The sequence below is a fragment of the Cygnus atratus genome, chromosome 11 (genome assembly GCF_013377495.2).
Source record: "Cygnus atratus isolate AKBS03 ecotype Queensland, Australia chromosome 11, CAtr_DNAZoo_HiC_assembly, whole genome shotgun sequence".
NCBI classification, from domain to species: Eukaryota; Metazoa; Chordata; class Aves; order Anseriformes; family Anatidae; genus Cygnus; species Cygnus atratus.
The window spans coordinates 20,215,864-20,236,076 of NC_066372.1; the positions used below are offsets into that span (position 1 = coordinate 20,215,864).

The 20,213-nt window shown below is 36.5% G+C and overlaps 1 protein-coding gene across 1 annotated transcript in view; it reads left to right on the forward strand.

Moving 5' to 3' along the window:
* Positions 1 to 43: 43 nt before the first annotated feature.
* Positions 44 to 20,213, forward strand: part of IQCH (IQ motif containing H) — a 69,193-nt gene continuing 49,023 nt past the window's right edge. The window contains exons 1-8 of the mRNA XM_035569421.2: positions 44 to 115; positions 1,001 to 1,123; positions 1,478 to 1,575; positions 1,919 to 2,033; positions 6,681 to 6,803; positions 17,317 to 17,428; positions 18,054 to 18,182; positions 19,141 to 19,355. Of these exons, the coding sequence (XP_035425314.2) occupies positions 59 to 115; positions 1,001 to 1,123; positions 1,478 to 1,575; positions 1,919 to 2,033; positions 6,681 to 6,803; positions 17,317 to 17,428; positions 18,054 to 18,182; positions 19,141 to 19,355 (972 nt within the window). The 5' untranslated portion in view covers positions 44 to 58. The remainder of the gene's footprint in view (positions 116 to 1,000; positions 1,124 to 1,477; positions 1,576 to 1,918; positions 2,034 to 6,680; positions 6,804 to 17,316; positions 17,429 to 18,053; positions 18,183 to 19,140; positions 19,356 to 20,213) is intronic.

A 20,213-nucleotide genomic window follows, 5' to 3' on the forward strand; every position in this document is an offset into this window, starting at 1 on the left:
AGCGGGTGGCGCGGCCCGCCTCGCGCGTCCCGTTGCTAGGGCTGCGGGCGCAGCCGCCATGGCCGGCTCGGCGGGGCCGGGCTCGGGGAAGGGGGCGGAGGCCGGTCTGGTGCAGGTGGGTCCGGGAGGGGCCCAGGCGCTGCCCCCGGCCCTGGGGGGAAAGCTGGGGGCGGGGGAAGGCGGCAGCTCGCTCTGGGGGGCGGAGGGGTGAAGTTGGTACCTCATAAAGCTGTCCCCTAGAAGCTGTCCTGTGGTGCGTGGCTCCGTCTGTCACTAAAATGTCACCCAAATGTCACCCAAAGTGAGGGATAAACGCCTCGCTGTGAGCTGCCGTGGGGTCTCTTTGGGATACATCTCCGCTGGCGATGTCTCCTGAGCTCCCCTCGGCACTGAAGCCCTCAGCGGTTGGACCTGGGTTGGATTTGGCAGCGTGTGCCCGAGAAATGCTGTGAGGGTTTGGTTTGGGGGTTGGAATCCCATTGGAGTACCTTTGAGTTGCTAGTCTTGCTGTAGTCACCTTGTAGTCCTCAGTACACATGAGCCACGGCGTTGTTTTCTTCGAGTATCCACAATTTGTACTTCTGTGATGCCGTTCACGTAACCAAAATCACAAAATGGTATTTTAAAGAGTGATTTTATCATGGTTAGTAAATATTCTATGAATCACCAGATTGTTTGTACCATCAGCTGCTTAAATCCTATCGCGGAGAATTGCGCTGTTTTTGAGTTGCGTGTTTCCTCCATGCTTCTCAACTAATCTTCCAAACAGAGGACCTCGTCAGCTCAAATGGAAGTCACCTAAAAATGTCCACAGAGTCCAAGAGGCATCAACCATCCACGTGGCACAAGACTAAGGTCTCCGAACAAGCCCCTGCATTGGCAGCAGCGTTTGGGAATACTTTTGACAAAGCAGAATCAGTGAAAATTTGGATTAAACGCTAATACATAATCCCACGGATTTGGGTTATAGGTATGACTTCTGTCATAACTTGCTTTTTAGGTTCAAGAAGACCTTCACAAGCTTAAAGACAAAGTGAAAAATATCAGCTTGAAGGGAAATGTGAAAGATGTGGATATCAGCGATCTGGAAACAGCAATTGAAAGAGCTGAACTTGGGCTGAGAGTAAGTAAAATGGAACAGATCCAGAAGACGCTTCAATCTTTGAGATTTCTGTCAATAATTCACTTAGGGACATATGTCTGTCATCCTGCAAGTTCCTTTTCTGATCAGCAAATGATGGGATTCATCAAATATTACACATTACAATAATGGCTTCCTTTTTTTTGCATGGCCAGAATTAATTGTTTTTAGGCCTCTTAACTTTAGCCAAAGTCTGATTTAGTCCAACAGAAGCACAAATCCTATCAACTTTTCAGTCACGGGAAGATCTAGATTGTTATGTTAACTGAGTTAAATAAATTTAGTATCGCTCATGCCTTTATAATAGTCTAAATGTTATTTTTTTTTCTCTGACAGAAACACGCTGAAAATTATTTAAATGCTGTAAACAGACAAGTGTTAACTATTTCTTCTACTGGTAATAAAGAAGTACGTTCAAAACAGCCCACTAAATGGTAAGTGAAACAGCTGTTTTATTGCAGAGACAAATGCATGCATCAAGACAGAAAAACCATGGTACCAGGATCTTATAAAGCAAATGGAAATATTGGCCCAAATGAGGTTATTTTGGTCATTTACTATTTTAGTTTTATTTTGCTTAAGTTAAAAAGCAATACAAAAGTAAATGTAGTCCTAAGAAGTGAAAGCAATCTTCAGTTAACTCCTGTGATTTTTCACTAAACACGTTTAAATAAAAATACAGTATTTTAGATTCAACCACATGGAAGCGGTATGGATTTAATGGGTAAAATCAAAGTAAGTTTTAACAACCTCACTGTTTCTTTCTTTCTAATTCAGGGGGCTTCATTTTGGTACTCCTCAGAAACAGCTTGTTTTACCACGAGTGCCTGTTGAGCCCATGACTGTCCAGGCATGCAGCAAATCAGCACTACGTATTTCTCCAGGTTCACAGGTCTGAAATAACATATTACTTGTTTTGCCAGAGACCACATTAAACGAGTAGGCTGTCATCTTGTAGGTTACCGGTTGATCCCATGACCTTATGTTCTAACTCCACATGAATTCAGTTTTTCATAATACACCATCTGGTGACTGAATATGTTAAAAATTCTCAGTAGAATGAGAGAGCTGGGAAGCAGGAGCTTTCTCACTGCTTCACGGTCAGGATAAAGTCTAAGTTATGAAGGCCCTTAGTAGTATCATGGGTGCATCCCCAAGCCTTCCATTCCTTATTTTTCTCCCACCAGTACATTGTTAAAGAATCCCGAGACTATATGTTTGTTCTGTTTTAAGGTCCCAGTTCTGCAAATATCATAGGCTTAACTGTGACTCTGCGAGTAATTACTTTGAAATAAATGGGACTGTATATTGGAATAGCATGAGCACAGATATAAATGTTTGTGTAATTTGAGACTAAAGCTAGTTCTCTCGTTTGTTTTTGTGTAGAAGACACGGAGAGACGTGGGAAAGATTTTCTTTCATATATAGGGCAGTCACCTTTGTAATAAGTGTAGGTTTTTTCCTTGAAATCTGATGTTTCGATGTCTTTCATAAGTGAAATCCTTGTAAATTCATTTAAAGCCTTCTTAAAATGGTTGTACTGGAAGTTTTTTTTGTTGTTTGTTTATTTATTTATTTATTCTAAGGTGTGAGTTTTAACTGGTGAGTTCAAGGTGGTTTTCTCAAACATATTTTAAAAACAAATTAATTAATTGAATAAAATATTTAAAAATACCCATTTTCACAATTTTATGTTATTATGGTTTAAATTCAAGGGAACTTTGATGAGAGAGAACTTTAAGAGGAGGCTGTCTGTTGTACTCAGACTTACCAGAAGCTACACAAAATTGTATAGCCAGAATGAGCAGCCAAACACTTCTGTTGCTGATTTTCTTTGTAAAAGAAGTCCCACTGTAAAGCAATATTAAAGCATTGCTTACTTTTGAAATGATGAATAAGATAGTGAGATCTCTGTTTTTATTTAACTTGAACAAATTTCATTATGCAGTAGAACTATGAAAATGAATTTCTGTGAGATTGTACTGAAAAAGTCAGTAATCTTCATACATAAATTCCATATCTTTGTATAAAATGTTACTGTTATTGTTGTGAAATGTTTTCATTCATAATTTACAAAGAATATGAACTTTGGAATTTGTTGAATGGAGTACCCTGGCATTCCCAGTTTTGAATGGATAAGGATAGTGCTTAATCGTGTTCTGAAAGCAGGATACAGTTTGCTAGACAGTACTCTAACCCTGTCCTGTATGAACTTATGTTCACTTATGTTTTGGGGGAAAAAAAACAGGTTTCATTTACTCTGTAAATTCTATAATATCGATGGTCTTTCAACTCTTCATGTGCATGAATGAGCTTAATTTACAGTGGAACATATCCTATGTCCTGCCTTGACTTTCTCTTTGTCTTTTAATTTCTAATATCCATGGCATCTGCTTAGAAATGCATATCCAGTGACACACAAGCTAGCCCTCATTTCCTGTTATAAAGAAAATGACAAACAGTGCTGTTTTGCCAGCTGTTCTACATGCCCGTCATGCCAACATAAAAAGCTTTTATTATTAAATAGTTGTGAAATCCAGCTGGGAAATTCTCACCTACAATTCCTCACTTCCTGTCTTTTCCTCACTTGCAACTATAAACAATTTTTGTTTGTATTTACGAGTACTTTCCTGTTTTTCCAAATTTCATTCCCCTCAGAAGAAATATTTGTGAACTGAATAGTTTTCCATTTGCAGACAGTATTTCCAGGTACATAGGCTTGAAGGAATCAACTTTTCAACCCACAGAGGTGCTGAGAGCGATGAATAATTCATGTAGTAATATTTTTGTGCTTTGCAATCCGTAGTAGGCCATGTGAGAGTAGAAATGGAGCGTAAGTTGTATTTGTAGCAGTTAGGATAAAATAAGGTTGGAGTCAAACGAGCACAGATGCAATTTTCACAAAGAATACTTGTCATGTGGGAAATAGTTTGCCCACAGATGTCAGAATAGGCTTAAAATTATTGTTTAGTCACACGTACAGTATTTCTGAATCATAAGAGCAGCAGCATGAGGCTGTTTGAACCTGACTCACAGGAGGAATTGCGAAGCACTGTCCCCCTTTTTTTTTGCTCACGGTGTGCTGTAATTGGGTTCCTTCTTCTAATGACACTTAAGAACCATAAAGAGTCATCTTCCTTGTGCAGGAATTGTAAAGCCCCCGTGTAGCAATGTCTGAAAAGATGCTTGTCCATAACCAGTAGGTGAATCAGTTCAAATAAAATAAAATAGTTGCATAATTGCAAACACCCAAGCTTTTGCTTGTGCAGCTTAATTTGGTTTTATCAGTAGAAGTTGACATTGTGAATGTACAGTAGAAGTTAATGTTCTCTCATCTTTAATAGAATTAAATATGTAAACAAAAAGTTGTTTCTGCAGGGCTCTAGAATTTGCACATACCACAAATAGCCAGACATGAAAAGCGGTTTAGTTACTGATAATACAGATTGTTTCAAAGATTAATATAATGTAAGTCATTCATAAAGGAATTAGACTCCATTTGACCGTGCACCACGTGCATCTGCAAAACAGAATTACCTAGAGAGTCTGATTTGTTGGCCTGCTATGCGATAAAATGACCTCTGCTCTGACATGACTTTTGTGTTGAAATAAAAGAGGATTCAAATCTTTAACTGTACTGAACACGTCAACTTGTTTTGTATATTCCTCTATACTCCATGCTAATTGTTGAGCACAATAATTCTCATTCTTGTAAAGCATTATATTTGTAATAATGCACTGTTTGCCCTGCTCTTCTCACCTTTTTTTTGTTCTACATCAAGAAGGTTCAGGCCAGCTTAAATGTAAGACCTTGGATGATATAGATGGAAGAGACCGATGATACCATCCCGCAAGTGTAGAATTGTCACTTGCCATAGATTATTATTCTTTTTTATTATTAAGCATTTCAATTCTTGTTACGCTTAGTAGAATTTGCCACTCCAACACTGATCATTTCACTGTCAGTCTGACTGGGGAATCTGAATTGTGAATCATCCTATTTTAATTGAGAAGGTACTCAATTTTCCCCCAATTCTTGTTTAATAGCACAAGCAGTTTCCTTTCTGTACAGTGGTGTGCTATATTAATAAAATAAATAACACAAAATCACTGACGAGGTGAAAATTGAACTTTCTGTCTCTGTGCAACCATGTGGGTAAAAGAGTAAATGGCTTGGATAATAACTTTTGTTCTTACAAACCCAAATCTAAATGAGCGTCTCATTGATACATCTGCTTGTAATTACTATCAAAAGAAGGGAATATATTGTGCAGATAAATAAATTCAACCAGTTTTAGTGCTCTCACAAAGTAATACAATTGCTTAATAGTTCAAATATACCTCTAATGATTCTTACACTTTTTATGGACTATTTTATTTGTCAAAAAACATAATTCTCATAAATTCCTTTTTATGTTAACACAATGGAAATCTCAGCAGAGAGTTCTCATCTATAAATACGTTTAGTTGGATCTCACATGGTAAGAGGGGTTTTTGTATTCCCCTATCCATGCAGTGGGAATTAAGCACATAAAGTGGCAGGCCCCTACCTCCTCTGAATTGCCGTAGCTCTGTGGACTTGTCTGGCAATCCGTTAGTTCCTGCCATCTGAGGATTCCTCCCTGTTTGGCATTGGGTGGTAAATAAACCCCGTTGAGCGCAGAGACTAGTTAGCAATGAAAGCACTGGGAGAAATTACTACAATTGATACAGATCCAGGTGTAAATTAAAGCACATGCATGATGAACTGAAATGTTTTCACCTTAAGATACTTTTATGATAGAAAAAGCCACCTCTGGCTTCTATACAATAAGTATGTGCTTTAGATTAGAAGGGTGTTGCGTATGTCTGAATCCGCGTTTATGGTTAGGCACATACTTTACATACTCTTGACTAGTTCACGAAATAGTTTTGTAAAGCAGAGATGCAAACTCCGTTAAAAAGCTGATCTGCGACTTACCTGAGACAACATTCAGGAAAAAATAAATAAATAAATAAAATAGCATCATAATCAAAATACTTATTATATGAACAGCTATATTTATAAAATGTGGCTGTATTAACTCTTTCCAACAGGATAAGTTGTATTAATATTCATAATAATGAGTTGGGATTTTTTTTAGTATTCTTTGTTCTGTCCGTGTTTCCTAATTTGTATGTATCGAAACATTTGTTTTATAGCAAAGGTAAATGGAATCAACAAATGGCCTATGTTAATCAAATGAGTCAAGCTTGATTGTCCTTTCCACTTAAATTTTAACTCAAAGACGTGCAAATCTGGAACTTTCAGTACTTATACTGAAATGAATTGAACAAATTTTGGTAGAAACGTGTATGCGAATGGTAATTTTATGCCTTGCTAAGTCATTTGTGTAATCAAAAACACTTTTTCAGTGTTTGCCCAGTTCTGTGTGGACAGTGAGATAACATGATTATTTAATCATCCTATTGCAAATTTATGAACATGTTAGTCAATTCCCGTTTATAAACGCTTCTGGCCTAGTGCAATTATTTTTAGACTGTGCATATTCTGTTTCAGCACCAGCTGGAAATGGATATGAAAATTATGCTTGACCCAGAGAACATCAACAAGAAAGCTGTTTTGAAACAACAGAGCTATGAGATCAGGCTGCCACTTATAACTAAGAAAAGACCAGTTCCCGTGAGTAACTTTTATGTGTTATGGGTTTATATACATTGACTGTTCATTATTAAAGTTAATACATATCAGACCTAAATAATAAAAAATGTATATATTGTAAGTGAAAGTACCTCATAATTTTCCATTTTTTGATATGCCTATGTAACAATCAAAACATTCTGAGTGACAAAGGGAAAACAAACATGGAATGTAACAGGTTTAGGTAGCAAGACCCCAGTACAGCAAAAGTATAAGCGTACATGGGAATGTGCGTGGTGAGTAATCTCAGTAAAATCAGGGTCTGAAGATAAATTGGAGCTTGTGGACTTCAGAACGTGACACAAAGATCAAGGAAGACGTAAAAGGGGTTTTGTTGATAAGAATGGGCTTTCAGTTGTTTGTTCCATGGCTTTAAGTGACATGAATGCCTTCAATTTTCAAATGTCAATAGGATTGTTATGAATGAGTGAAAAATGCTCATACATTGCTTTGATGCTGTTTTTAATTGACTTTTTTTAAAGAAGTAATCCTACCATAGGGCTATCACACCAGAAATCAGTGTCACTGCAGCAGAAAAATAGGGGTTATACTAAATGAGAATCAGAATCCTAGACTGAATGCATGAATTTAGGTGTCATTTGCATCTTATTTTTCTGACGAGGTTTGGGAGAGAATGTCCCATTCTGCTCCTTATTCCTGTGCCTGGAGGACTTACATTGGAATGTGAGGGACAGATTTAGATCCTTGCACTGCATGTGGAGATATTTCAATGTCTTATAGATCCCAAGCATACTCACTCTCCACCTACAAGGTATTCTGAAGCACAGCTTTTCTTTTATCTCTGGTCAAGATGTTTCCCGTAGTACAAAACAGTTATCTAAAAAAGCTGAGACTGAGCACTGCTCACAACACGCTAGCAGGAGTATCCTGACCAGCAGCCCTGCTATCGCTCTTCTCTCTGGTCTTAGAATGTTTAAGCTGTGTTACATTAAGTTTTGATTCTTCCAAATTTCTGTTCTGCAGAACTGCTGCTCCTCTTAAACAAACATGAGGATGATTTTCTTCAAAGTATGCTTTAAAAAAACAAATTGATAGCCACAGGCATCCTCAAAAATCAATTATGTTCACAAATTCAGCGCAGCACTGTCCACATGAAAGAATATGCCCAATGGTCTCACACAAGGATGCTCTTCTAGAATTTAATGTTTGTAATAGAAGTATTATGCAGCAAGCCCATTGCCATAAGATTCTAGGGTGCTTGGTTTTAAACAACGTAAACAGAATCTGTGAATGGCACGGTTGTAAGCTGCCACTTATAAAAAATGATTTTTGAAAGCTGTTGCCCAGACTAAGAGGTGATTTGTCTAACCCTGTGATATAGAGTTAATTAGAAAAAAGCATCATGGCTAATGGCTTTTTAGAACCACTCTAAAACACTCACAGAGAGGAATATTATACTACTGCGGAGAGCCATGTGTTTTACCACTCTCACTGAAATGTATACTGATCAGAGAAAACTTCTTAATGTTGACTTAAATTACTAACATTTAATGTAAATTAGTCAAGCTCTCTGATACATATTTACAGTTGCTTAGAAACTGTTTATGACAGGGAGATTGGCTGAAAAAACAAGTAGGTATTTTCCATCTGTAATTTATTCTGCAGTTTTACTGAAGTAGACACTAAAAAAGTTCTTGAATTTCATGGCACAATCTGTGTTTTGAAATGTTCTGTCTTCACTGGGGGGGGGGGGGAAATTCTGCAATTGGATTTGCAAAATCCACTACCAAGATTATGAATGAAGGCATTTTTGTTAAATGTGATGTATACAAGCACTCAGTGAAATGATAGATTGCCAAGAGTAGCTAAAATAAATTAGTGTGTAGTTGCAGGTCTAAAATTATATGGTCTTTGATTTTGGAAAAATAAACAGCAATTAAAGTACCTACAAGAAGAATTAAGTTAGCTACTACCTACCCAGTTTTTTCTAATCTGCCATTAGAGGGCAATATTTGTACATACACACGGGCGGACATATGCGTATACCCATGTACATGCCGTACATATGTACGTGAATTCAAAGATTATCTCCCCAAAAAAATCAGTGGCAGAAAGACTCCTAGTGACAGGAATGAAAAAATAATCACTCGATTAACTGCATTCAGTTTTTTTCTAAGAGTTGTCAGCCTCCCAGTTTTCAAGGAGACCTGAGCATTTTAAAATGTGATTAGATTAAAAATAAACTGGTTTTGATCTAACTAGTTAGGTCAAGCACAAAGTTCACAGACTTTTTCCTATCCTGCCATTTTAGTAGCTTGAAAAATTATTTTCATTTTCAAACTTAGTAACGATCTCATTTTTTCATGAAAATTTTCTTTTCTTGCTCTTTTGGTGTTTACTGACGCTGAATTTTATGATAGAAACTAAAGGAAATTAATTATGTGATTACTATGGCCCTTTTGTACTTTTTTGGTTTGATAAGCACTAACGCTTCATCCTCTGTAACATTCCGTAGTTAGTTTAAAATGAGAAATGTAATTCTGTTTGAAACACCATTGGCAGACTGGGCATCCCTTTATTTTGTAGACTGTATCTGGATAACAAATGAAAAATGATGAGTAGATAATTATTAAATATGTACGCTTCCCATGGAGGATCTAGCAAAACAAATAGTAATCTGAATTGCAGCAAAAATAATTCTGACTAACTGCTGCAATGTAGAAAAGATTCACAACTATACCTTTCGTTTTCATAGGCCTGCTGTTCTTTTATAGAATTATTCTGGCACTTCTTGGTCCCTGTTTTCATATAAATATATATTATACTGTAAACTTAGGAACCTTTTAATTTATTCATGAGTTAGAATTTAATACGGTGATGATTTCTAGCCTTTATGAGTTGCATCTTATATAGTGTGGCTTTAACGGTGATGGCAGTGATTCTGTTTTGTTGGTGTTTTTTTTAGCTAACTTATTTGAGTGCAGTCACTCTAATCACATCCTCAGTTATTTGTTCTTTATTTGGTATTTGCATCATACTAATCTCTAATGCTTATCACTGAGAGTCTATTCATTTCCAAAATTTTAAATTAAGGCAGAGCAGGGCAATTCTTTTCATTTCAAATGATTAGAAGAAGCTGTAGAAGAAAATCAGGTGTTTTGGTCCTCAAAATCTGATTGAGTTTTAAACCTATGCATATGGCTATAATTATAGTCAAAGCATAATTTGGCATTGGTAGCAGAATGAGACTTAAACAAATCGATGTTACCCCACAGTAATTCAAAATAAGCTTGTTGCATTTGTATTATGGTATGTAATCATAATAAGCAGTACAATGGATTAATAAAATCTTCTCGTCAGTAAAAATAAAAAGGAAATAATTGGTGAGATGGAGTTAACAGATGACTAAAGTCAGCATCCTTTCAACCTAGAAATGGGAACGTGAAGGTCACCCCCATCTGAGATGACAAACGTTGAACGTTTTGTTGGTAAACAAATTAATCTTTTGAAAGGTCACCATTTGTTTTAAGTTTTTATCCAGTTCTTGTCATCTGGAATTGGAGATTGACTGTCATTTTGCTAGGTAGGGGTGCAGCCAAAGCTGCTGAAGCTGGTTCCGTACATATCAGCATTCCTTGACAAAACTCAGTGCCTGATTGTGATGCTATGGGCTGCTGGTTTACAGCTGTCTCTGGACAAGAATGGAGGCCCACCCCTGAATTCCAATAAGATGGTCCTGCATATTCCGCCTCGTGTAAGCTGGCCCTTTGCCCGCAAGTAAAATGTATTGTAGTTCAAGCCAGCAATTATCCTCCTTACTTCCTTCTGTGCTGCTTCTGTTCCCTTTTTCAAAAAACAGATGTGGGATTCACCAAAGTTCTCCATCTATTGTCTCGTGCACCTGCTGTGGCAGAGTTTTGATGGAGGTAAATTTCTGGGAGAGCTAGCAGTAGGTTACGAAGGAGCAAAGCTTGATTTTTCCAATTACATGGAAAATTGACAATTCAGAGCCATCTCTGGTTTGTTTAAGAGCTTAAAGTAGGTAAGAATAATGCATAAGACCTGTTGTTAAAGATGCCTAGCTGCTGCATATTGAAGGTTATATGTTGGGCTTTCCATTGAAATTGGAGTTTGTCTATTTAGATAACCAAAATGTGACAGAAATATTTATTACTCTCTCAGTATTACATCTCAGGGAAACTGTATTAATCATTAGGTAGATAAAATGCTGGACTATGTAAACTGGAATGAGAAAGACAAACTTGCATTTTCTACATAATTTTCCAACTTGGAAGTCTCCTTGAATAAAAAGACAACCAGTTTTAAAAATGGTTCTTATTTTTAAAGTTCGTAGAGACTGTTACAAATTTTGACTCATCTGACTTTAAAATAGTTCCGCTCACACTGATGAGAATTTGTCCTTTACTTACCATTGGGTATTTCTGCGCTGAATTCCATATGCTGGTTCTTAGTCTCGGAGGACCAAAATTAGGTCATTTGAAACCAGCATCAAACACTTTATTTATTTACTATTTATTGCTAAGATTACTTGGCTTGATTATCAGAATGAGATTCCTTTTCAGAACAGAAACTGATAGATGATGGAAATGTCAGTGAAGCTATTCTTTTATATTGCTTCCTTGCTTTGCTGCTTACTGTATAGGTCAACACCAAAGCAAACACATCAGTTTAGACTGCAAGGCTGTAAAATTACAGAACACAATGAAATCCTACAGGAATCTCATCTAGAAAAAAACAAAGCTGACCTGATCTTGTATGGTTAGTAGACTCAAGACTGGACCTGATGTCCTACCAAGATCCCTTCTAACCAATATTTCTATTAATTCTATGATTCAGTGATTGAGGACAAAGTGAAAGTTGCTTAGCACCTCTGTCTTAATTTCACTTGAGTTTTTTGCAGTCTGAACTGATTTTCTTCCGTTGCTGAAAACTTGAAGACCTCCTCCTTCTGCGTGAACAGCAGGACCTGACGATTTGTAACCAGTTGTTGGGCAGACTCACTGAAGCCTCTCAATAGCCTTCCATGTTGACATAGAACTTCTTTCTGAATTAGTTACCAAAGCAGCTTTGCGTCTCTCTTATAGCGAGGATGTCTAAACCATACTTTCTCCATGTGTTTATATAGTGTCATGATCAGGAAGCTTCAAAAGTCTTGGTAAAGTAGTACTTTACTTTTCTACCCTATTCATAATGCTCACTAACCTGTTGTAGAAAAAAAAATAAAAAAATAGGTGGGTCCAAAAAATTTGATCTTGATGGGTTCAAGTTACACATTTATTTGTTACTCTCCAGATATTTTTAATTAGTTCACTTGCTTAAGAGTTGTTGGTCTCTGTTTTTGTTTTTCTCCCCAAGAATATATATAATATTATATTATATAAAATAAAATAATATTATAATAAATAATATAATAAAATTATATTATATAAAATATATATAGTTCAACCATTAGGGCTAGAATCCCTCAACATATCCTTCACCTTTCTAAAAATAGGCACTGTGAACTTTTCCAGTCTTCTAGTAGAGTTTCCATTCTACAAGAGTTCTACCAGCAGTTCTGAGATTGCTTCAGACAGCTCTTCAAGTATCCTAGAATGCATTTCATCAGGATCCACCAATCTGAAAAACTCTAAACATTATCTGTTTGGTGCTTAAGGTAGCCTGAGACCTCTTCCCTTTTGCACTAGGATAAAGCAAGTTGATTCTACTCATAATTAGTTCCTGTTTTAATGATAATTATGAATGTACTTGATGATGGCATTTTTTATTACCCAGAAGTTTGTTACTTGCATCTCATTGTGTCTTACCTGTTCACTTTATGATCATTTTCTTTTCTCTGCATGTTTTTTTACTTCTTTTGAGATCAATGAAGACCATGATTTACCAAGTTTGGTAACTTGTTATCCTTCTTATCCTGCTTCATCTTTGGGATGGTTTGATCATGTTTCTCAAGTACTTTTTGTCTGAGGAACATGCAGTTCGACAGACTTCCAGTTTCCATTAGAGGTGCCTTCTATAAACTCTTACCTGCCCGTTTTCTGAGCATATGGAAAACTGACCTTAGTTCTATTGATTTTATTTGACTATGCTTCATCCTTCTCTTTGTGGGGATTACAAACATCAAATTTCAGCAAGATCTTCCTAATCAAAAATATGAAGGTAAATGTTAATTTGCAGCAGATAGTTATGAAATGATAGATTGCTGCTATATACCTTTTCCACCATTGCTATCAAGCTGTGTGGTTTTCTGATAAGAAAATCTGATTTATCTGATCTTCCAGGTTGATAAACCATAGTTCTGACACATGATGTTAATCATCTTTTCTCTGTATTTAATACCAGCCTATATTCTTTTCTAGGGGAAAAAAAATATATATATATAAATGTATTTTTAAAAGCACTTGTTCTAGTTAGATATTGCTGTCTAGGTAAAAAGAAAACAAATAGGGAACTAATCAGAAAATCCCTATGGTGTTACAACAAGTGCCCTATTTAAAATGAAGCAAAAAGAAAAAAATCAAGTGGGAGAGGTTTATCCACAGGAGAAAAACACTTTAGAAAGGGTAATAGAATTGTTTTTCTCGTGTCTCAGGTTAATTACACTCAGAAGTGCTTGAAATGAAAAAATAGTTTTTCAGCACACTCCAAGCATATTATACAGAGTAAGCCTTACTCTGCACTACAGATAGGTGCTCCCTTCCAGCCCTATAAAACTATACTTTAAAAGTACCCATGGTGAACGAGCAGGCTTTGTGCTGACTTCAGACAAATACACTTGCTGAATCATAATCTTCATAACAAACTTCACTAGAAGGCGTTATTCATGCAGGAAGATGTCTGTGACTCCATTCACTTCGTAGCAGTAAGGGTACATTGCAGCTCTTCAGAGTTTGGTTCTGCCAGACAGAAAGCAGGTGAGGTACCTACAGGTTAGGGTTAGAGAAGGTGTGATCTTTTGTTCCATGCTGGTTTGGGGCTGTCTACACTGAAAACGTAAAAGCGCTAGTTCTAGAAGCTGCCAGTTCTGGAATATGTGGTGTTAAATCCACTAGTTTTTGTGTTTATGCCATGAAAGCTTTTAAGTGTGAGTAAAGGTTTTAAGCTGTGCTGACCTAAGTAGACGTAAATTCATTGAAAACCCTTTAAAAAGATAAAATCTTATAAAGATCTTTGTTGAGTTGTCACTGAATAATAGTAAAATAGTAAATAGTAAATGTGTATGTTGATACTAAAAGTAAATATTTTTCTTGAAGTACTTACTAGTATTTTAAGCTATTTTTATTTCGAGTTGTCTTCATTTTAATGAAAATAACTGATGGCTGAAAGTGTTTTGCCAAATTTTACTTTGATATCTCACTGAAGTCTTCAAGAGGGAAAATAATGCAGCAAATAGGATGCTGAAAGAACATAAAAGAAAGGTGTAAAGCTTGCATGGGATTTTCTTAGCTAACGGTTTTGGGCGAGCTCCATAGTTCCACTGTGTTGCCTGTATCATGTAATTTCATGGATCATAGTGGCACTGTGCAATGTAAAGCAGAGTTGAAACTGCATTTCAGTTGCAAGTGTCCTTTTTTGAAGTTGACACCTACTATGGAGTTTATAGAATTAAAAGATATGGAAAAGAAGAATTAAATATCTATATCCAGTAAAAAATAAAAACCTCTAGGTTGCTTTTGAACTCATACACTCTACCCGAATTGCTTCTCTATGTAGCTTATTACATCTGTATGAACACAAATACATGCGTTTCCTAGTGCTGTTTATCATAACGAAACTCCTGGGTTTTAAACTAGGATAAAACTGACCAATGGTAAAATCAGTGCTGCTTTACTGATATGATAACAATAGCCTGAAAAAAGTAGTCACTGTTTAATTAAACTTTTTTCATTTTATATATTTTTCTTGTTTCTTCCGCAAACTGCTTGAGCTGAGAGTGAGTAGAAAAGTGTGGTTTATTATTTCCTTTTCTCAGTATCAAGCCACTTATACGCCGGCTGGTATAAAGTTATCTTGGTTATATGCTTATTGCTATTTTCTTGGAACATGAGGACATGAAGGTTCATACAGCTAGATCCCTTAAAGCGTAATGCTTCATAATGGCCGTAACTGAAATGAGTGCCTATGATTTCTCTGAAAGATTCTCTATTATGAGAAAGCCTACATATTTCCTATCTCCCTAATGTCTCTTGTGGACAATGTTATTATACAAATTGGAAGGAAAAATTATAATAGTTTATTTTGATCTGTCTCATTTCCCTATTAGACTTACAAACAGTTCTTTAGAATTTCCTATCCCTTTCTGTAAAGTTGATGGCTGATGTTATTTACTAATTGCGACACACTAGTCCTCAAAAGATCCCAATCACATCCTGGATCCTAGTGTACTGAAAGATATACATAAGCATGATAATCAGTCATTAAAAGCTAGTATTTTAAACTATGTAGTCCTGATGTGTTCTATGAAAGAAGTAAGTAGTATTATTTTCATTTTGCAGATCTATCAATATTTTGTAGCTTTCAAATCTTATGTACTTAATGTTATTTTAAGGTAGTTTATCATTCATAATGAAGTGATTTTTTTAAAAAAGTAAATTTTTAAAATGTCCAGCACATGTTATTAGGTTGTCTTCCATATAGCTCATCAGTAGGGTTCAAACCTTTTTATCCAACATAAGAATTTCTAACCATTAGACTAATAGAGTAACTCATAGCAGATCATTACCCACAAAAGCATGGGACATTTTTTATTGGGCCTCACATTTAACAGCTAAAGATGAGACCGGGAAGTTGAGGTCCACTCCAAATTGTGACGGAGAGGCGTCTTGTTGTGTACAAACCTGTCTGCTTCCCCGTCTCAGTGTGCCCCAGTTCCTCCTTTTTACATTTTATCTTGTACTAATCTCTCTGTTCCTTATAAAGCATATCCTAATTTTAGGTGCTTGATTCTCTGTCCCCATCCAAACCCTTTAATCCTAACCTATGTGCCAAGCTCGTTGTCCAGCCTGTCTCAATGTTCTTTGCCCCATTATCGCCAGATCTTTTACCTTGTCCAATCTACCTGTTGGCTTTCCTGGTTGCTAAAAGATCTAATATGTGCCTCCAATACATTTCTTGTTCCTCAGATTAATAATAATTTGCACCCATGTGCTGGCACTTTTTTACCCTCTTCATTCAATTTTAGTCACTTGCTTCTTGTGTTGTTGGGACGCAGCATGGGAGTTACTGGAGAACCTGTACAGCTGCATTTGCAAAGGAAGTTCTGAGCATCATATATTAGAGCATACCTACTCCTTGGGTAATTTAGCTGCTAAAACTAATAAAACTTTATTTAGATTTCCAAGCATCCTTTGGCAGAGTAAGGTTTGATAGACAGTGTTAAATTTTCCTTTTGCTTCATCAAAACACTTGAGTTTAAGGTGAATCTTTCATGTCTCCCTATGTTTATCTTTGTCTTATGTTTCTAGCATCAGCCAGGCAAGAGAAAATAGTATCATCTTCTGCTGGTAGTGGTTCACTATCTTCAAGTGAGAGATCTCAGTGATGTTACTTGCCGTGAAGTTGCATGTGCTGCGATGCTTTAAATCCGCTGAAGATCTGGCTCTCTCTTTCTTTAGGAGTTGAGTACAACTCACATTCTACATGGAATAGTATGTATATTCATAGGCAGAAAGAAACTGAAGATACTTATCATACTGGAGAAAGAAAGAAGTGTGATGATATCGTAGAGTTTTTGTATTTTAAATATGAAAGTGTAAGGTAGCAATATGTTCTTTTCCCTGCACAATGCTGTTTGTGCTCTAGTGATCATAACAATACGAGACATGATATCACTATCCCAAAGTGATATGTGTCACTGCTTGAATTCCTGGCACTTAGAATCAGCAGGTTCCATTTTTTTCTGGCAAGCACAGGTTAATTGGGGAAGTAAGGGAGCTTTAATCCCCACAGTAGCACAGCTAGTGTGGCACATGCTTCCACATCACATTATCAAGCTGTGTTGTTCCCTGCTGTAGCTAAAGAAAACTTCAGAAGTCTGAGATACTTTTTGATCCCTGATTTCTGAATAGTTTCACATACTTTAATTCCTTTAGTATTCTTCCCTGTAAAAATTTATTTCCATATTTTAAGGAACTTCCTTTTCTTTCTGGTGCCTTGTCTGTGTATGCATTTTATATATGCAAAGACTGTTCTATCAAGAAGCACTATGTTTACAATGTACTCATTAAAATTGAGCAAACTTCTTGTGATCTCTTTAGGAACTAGTACACTGATCTTTGCATAGCAGAAATCACAAGACATCAATTGGATTTAATTAACTTTATTTTAAATTAATAAAGTAACAACAGTAGAAAATACTGTAGGATGTTCATAAGTAGTAAATGCTGTGCTTGTTCTGTTACATTATTAAATCTTATTCATAGCGGAAATTAGATTTATTATTACCTGAGTAGACAAGTGTCTTTTGCAAATCCAGGATTTCTGTGTGTTAAAAGAAGGTTCTGTCTTTTCCTAGATGTGTAGTCAGAAGACAGTGAAAAGTCACACAGCTAGCAACCTTTGGGTTTTGCCTGCCTCTCACCACATGGATTCTTCCTTACCCCTGTTAGATGAAGATATAAAGAAAGGTGAGTCACAGAAGCCTGTCTGGGTACTGTTGCCAGGCACCAGATGTATGCTACATGATCAGTGTTGTTTGCTCTTTGTAGCAGGTATCTGGTAATCAAATTTTCCATCACCTCAAAACTTTTAAGAATTGTCTTCTCAAACATTGCAAAGGGTAGAGATCAACTTCAGACTACTTACTTCGTGTGGTAGCTAACCTTAGGAGACAGTATGCTATTTTCAGCATCATCCTTCCTGATTAAGTTATATTGTAATTCACAGAGTTTAGTTGCTACTTGAAAGAAGAATTGTGTATGATGGAGGATTCTTGTGTGACCAAATAAAATGATCAAGATAAAGAGTCATGATTAATCTCTGGTTATTAATCATTCAATTTTAATTAGTCCTGCACTTGGGCTATTTTAGCAATCGGTCCATAGTCATAATTACATTGTTTACATAATTACAAAGATTATCTTCCTTGAGTGTTCGCATTAAAAAAAAATACCTGCTGCTTTTCTAGTTTGGATTTGGAATTGAAAGAACTTGGGTCTACCTTTTGTTTAATTCTTTCATTATTGTTACTATTTTTTTTTCTTTCATTACTGGAACGTATATGAATTGTTCATTAATGTCATATTCTCATAGGTATTCTGAGCCTAACTGAACGAAGGCTTATCCCTCCAGCAGCAAAGATAACTCACCAGACACCTCCTGTTGTATCCAAAGCAGTTCCTCTCCGTGAATTTCACAGGCAGCACAAGAAGTCAACTGTAGGTGAGTACAAATGATTGATAACAACCATGAGTTGCATCTCCAACTTCACTTTCAGTCCCTTGTTTTGTCTCTCAAGGAAGAAGCTGTCTAACAAGTACTCAGTCAAATTCTTAAAAATACTCAGTGCATAAAGATGCACATGAGCATCCTTTGTCTTTCAATTGAATGGGAATGATATTTCTTAATCTCTGTGAGGATTTGGTCACTGCTCATTTCTGAAAATTCTTATAGGTTCCTACCTGCATGTTTCAGATTCTAAGTGCCTGAATCTAATATCTGACCATCAGAGTTATAGTAAAGCCAATGATACTGCAAGTGATTGTAAACATGACTTATGACATCTGATCAAGCCTCTGTTTTGCCAGTGTGATGAGATGAATGGCTCTTCATAAATGAACGTACTCAGGATAACAGGGTTCTGATCTACTACAAAGAATGCTCAAAACTGTTGTTGCTACAGCTGCTTGTGGCATCTGACAAACATACCATCAATGTGAAAAGGAGCATGAGCAAAATGAGGAGTGGGCGTAGTAGCAATCCCTATAAATTTCAAAGTTTTCCTAATGAAACGTAGTAGTTGGAAAACTAAAAATATATATGGAGTAACATGGAGTATAATTGCTAATATTTTGATGTTATTATGCTGTATGTTACTACTAGCTGGCTTGTTATGAACTTTAGAACATTATAAATTAAAGCTGTTGTACTTTTTTCCTTAACATAATTTCAGTCTTCATAAGAGTAACCTGTTACAGCTTGGTTAGGCTTAAGGCCAACCAGTGACATTTCTACATGGGTTTTGGATGTGTCCTGAAAATTGTAACCTGCTTGGACATGAGAGCAAACTGGAGCATGCCAGTACCTACTAGCATATGGTGGAATATCACTGTGATGCTGTTGTTGCGCTCGTTTAGCAATGAAACTTGTGAGTATTTATTTATTTATTTGTTTGGTACAGGAGAAATTAGTACTAGGGTGGACCCTGAGAATACAGACACCATCACCTTTCCAAACTCAAAGGAAGCAATTGATGGCCCAGATTCCTCTAGCCAAGATAATACTGCACGACCTCTATCCAGCAGCTCCATGGTTTCAGCAAGAAAATCAAAGCCAGCGTGGACATATCCAGCTCAACAGCTGGAGTCTGAATTGCAGACTCTCTCTCAGGCACAGGTATTTAGACAGTGAGGATAATGAAAGTTTTATCCATGTTGTTAATACTGTCTTCAGCAGAGTTGTTTTAGGAACTGACTGTGAATTACTGAATTGGTACAGGAGGGTTTGAACCAAAGCCAGTAAATAGCAAATGTTGAAGTAAGTCAGATATACTTCCTATATTGCCATTTTCTACTTTCTCAAATGTATCTACCTTTTCATTGAAATTTAGAAAATCCATCTAGAAAGGATCTTATGAGGTTACCTAGACCTCCAGGCAGAATTACCTATACTTGTAATAATGTGGACAGATGTTTTTCTAACCTGTTCTGAAAACTTCCGGTGATAGCGGCTCCACAGTCTCCCTAGGCCATCTGTTCCAATGCTTAACTGACTATCTTTACTGTTATAGAAGAGTTTTTTAACGTCTCATCTAAATCTCCCTCATTGCAGTTAAGCAAATGTAGTGTTTCCCTTTATATTTATAGAAAACTATAGGGGAATTTGACCTTGACTGCTTAATGCTTGCTGATTATTCTTGATCCCCATGCAAAAGGGATTTTCTTATTTTTTTTTCAGGCCTAAGTATCATGTTCCATAGGACACTGTCTGGAGTGTTGCTTGATCTTCCCAGACTTTTTTGACTTGTGTGCTGTTGAGATCTTTATTTGCAAGTGAACTCAAGAAGTGGAAGTCAATGAGATATTAAACTCATAAATAAAAATAATTCTTTAAAAATAGTGTATTTAGATTGATAATCTGAGCTAATGCATTGCTAGCTAAGGTTGCCAGAAAATAGGAAGTTCTGTTAAGATGCAGGAACATTTCTGTTTCAAATTTTACCTTGGCTGCATTTATAGACCAGGATGTTACCCA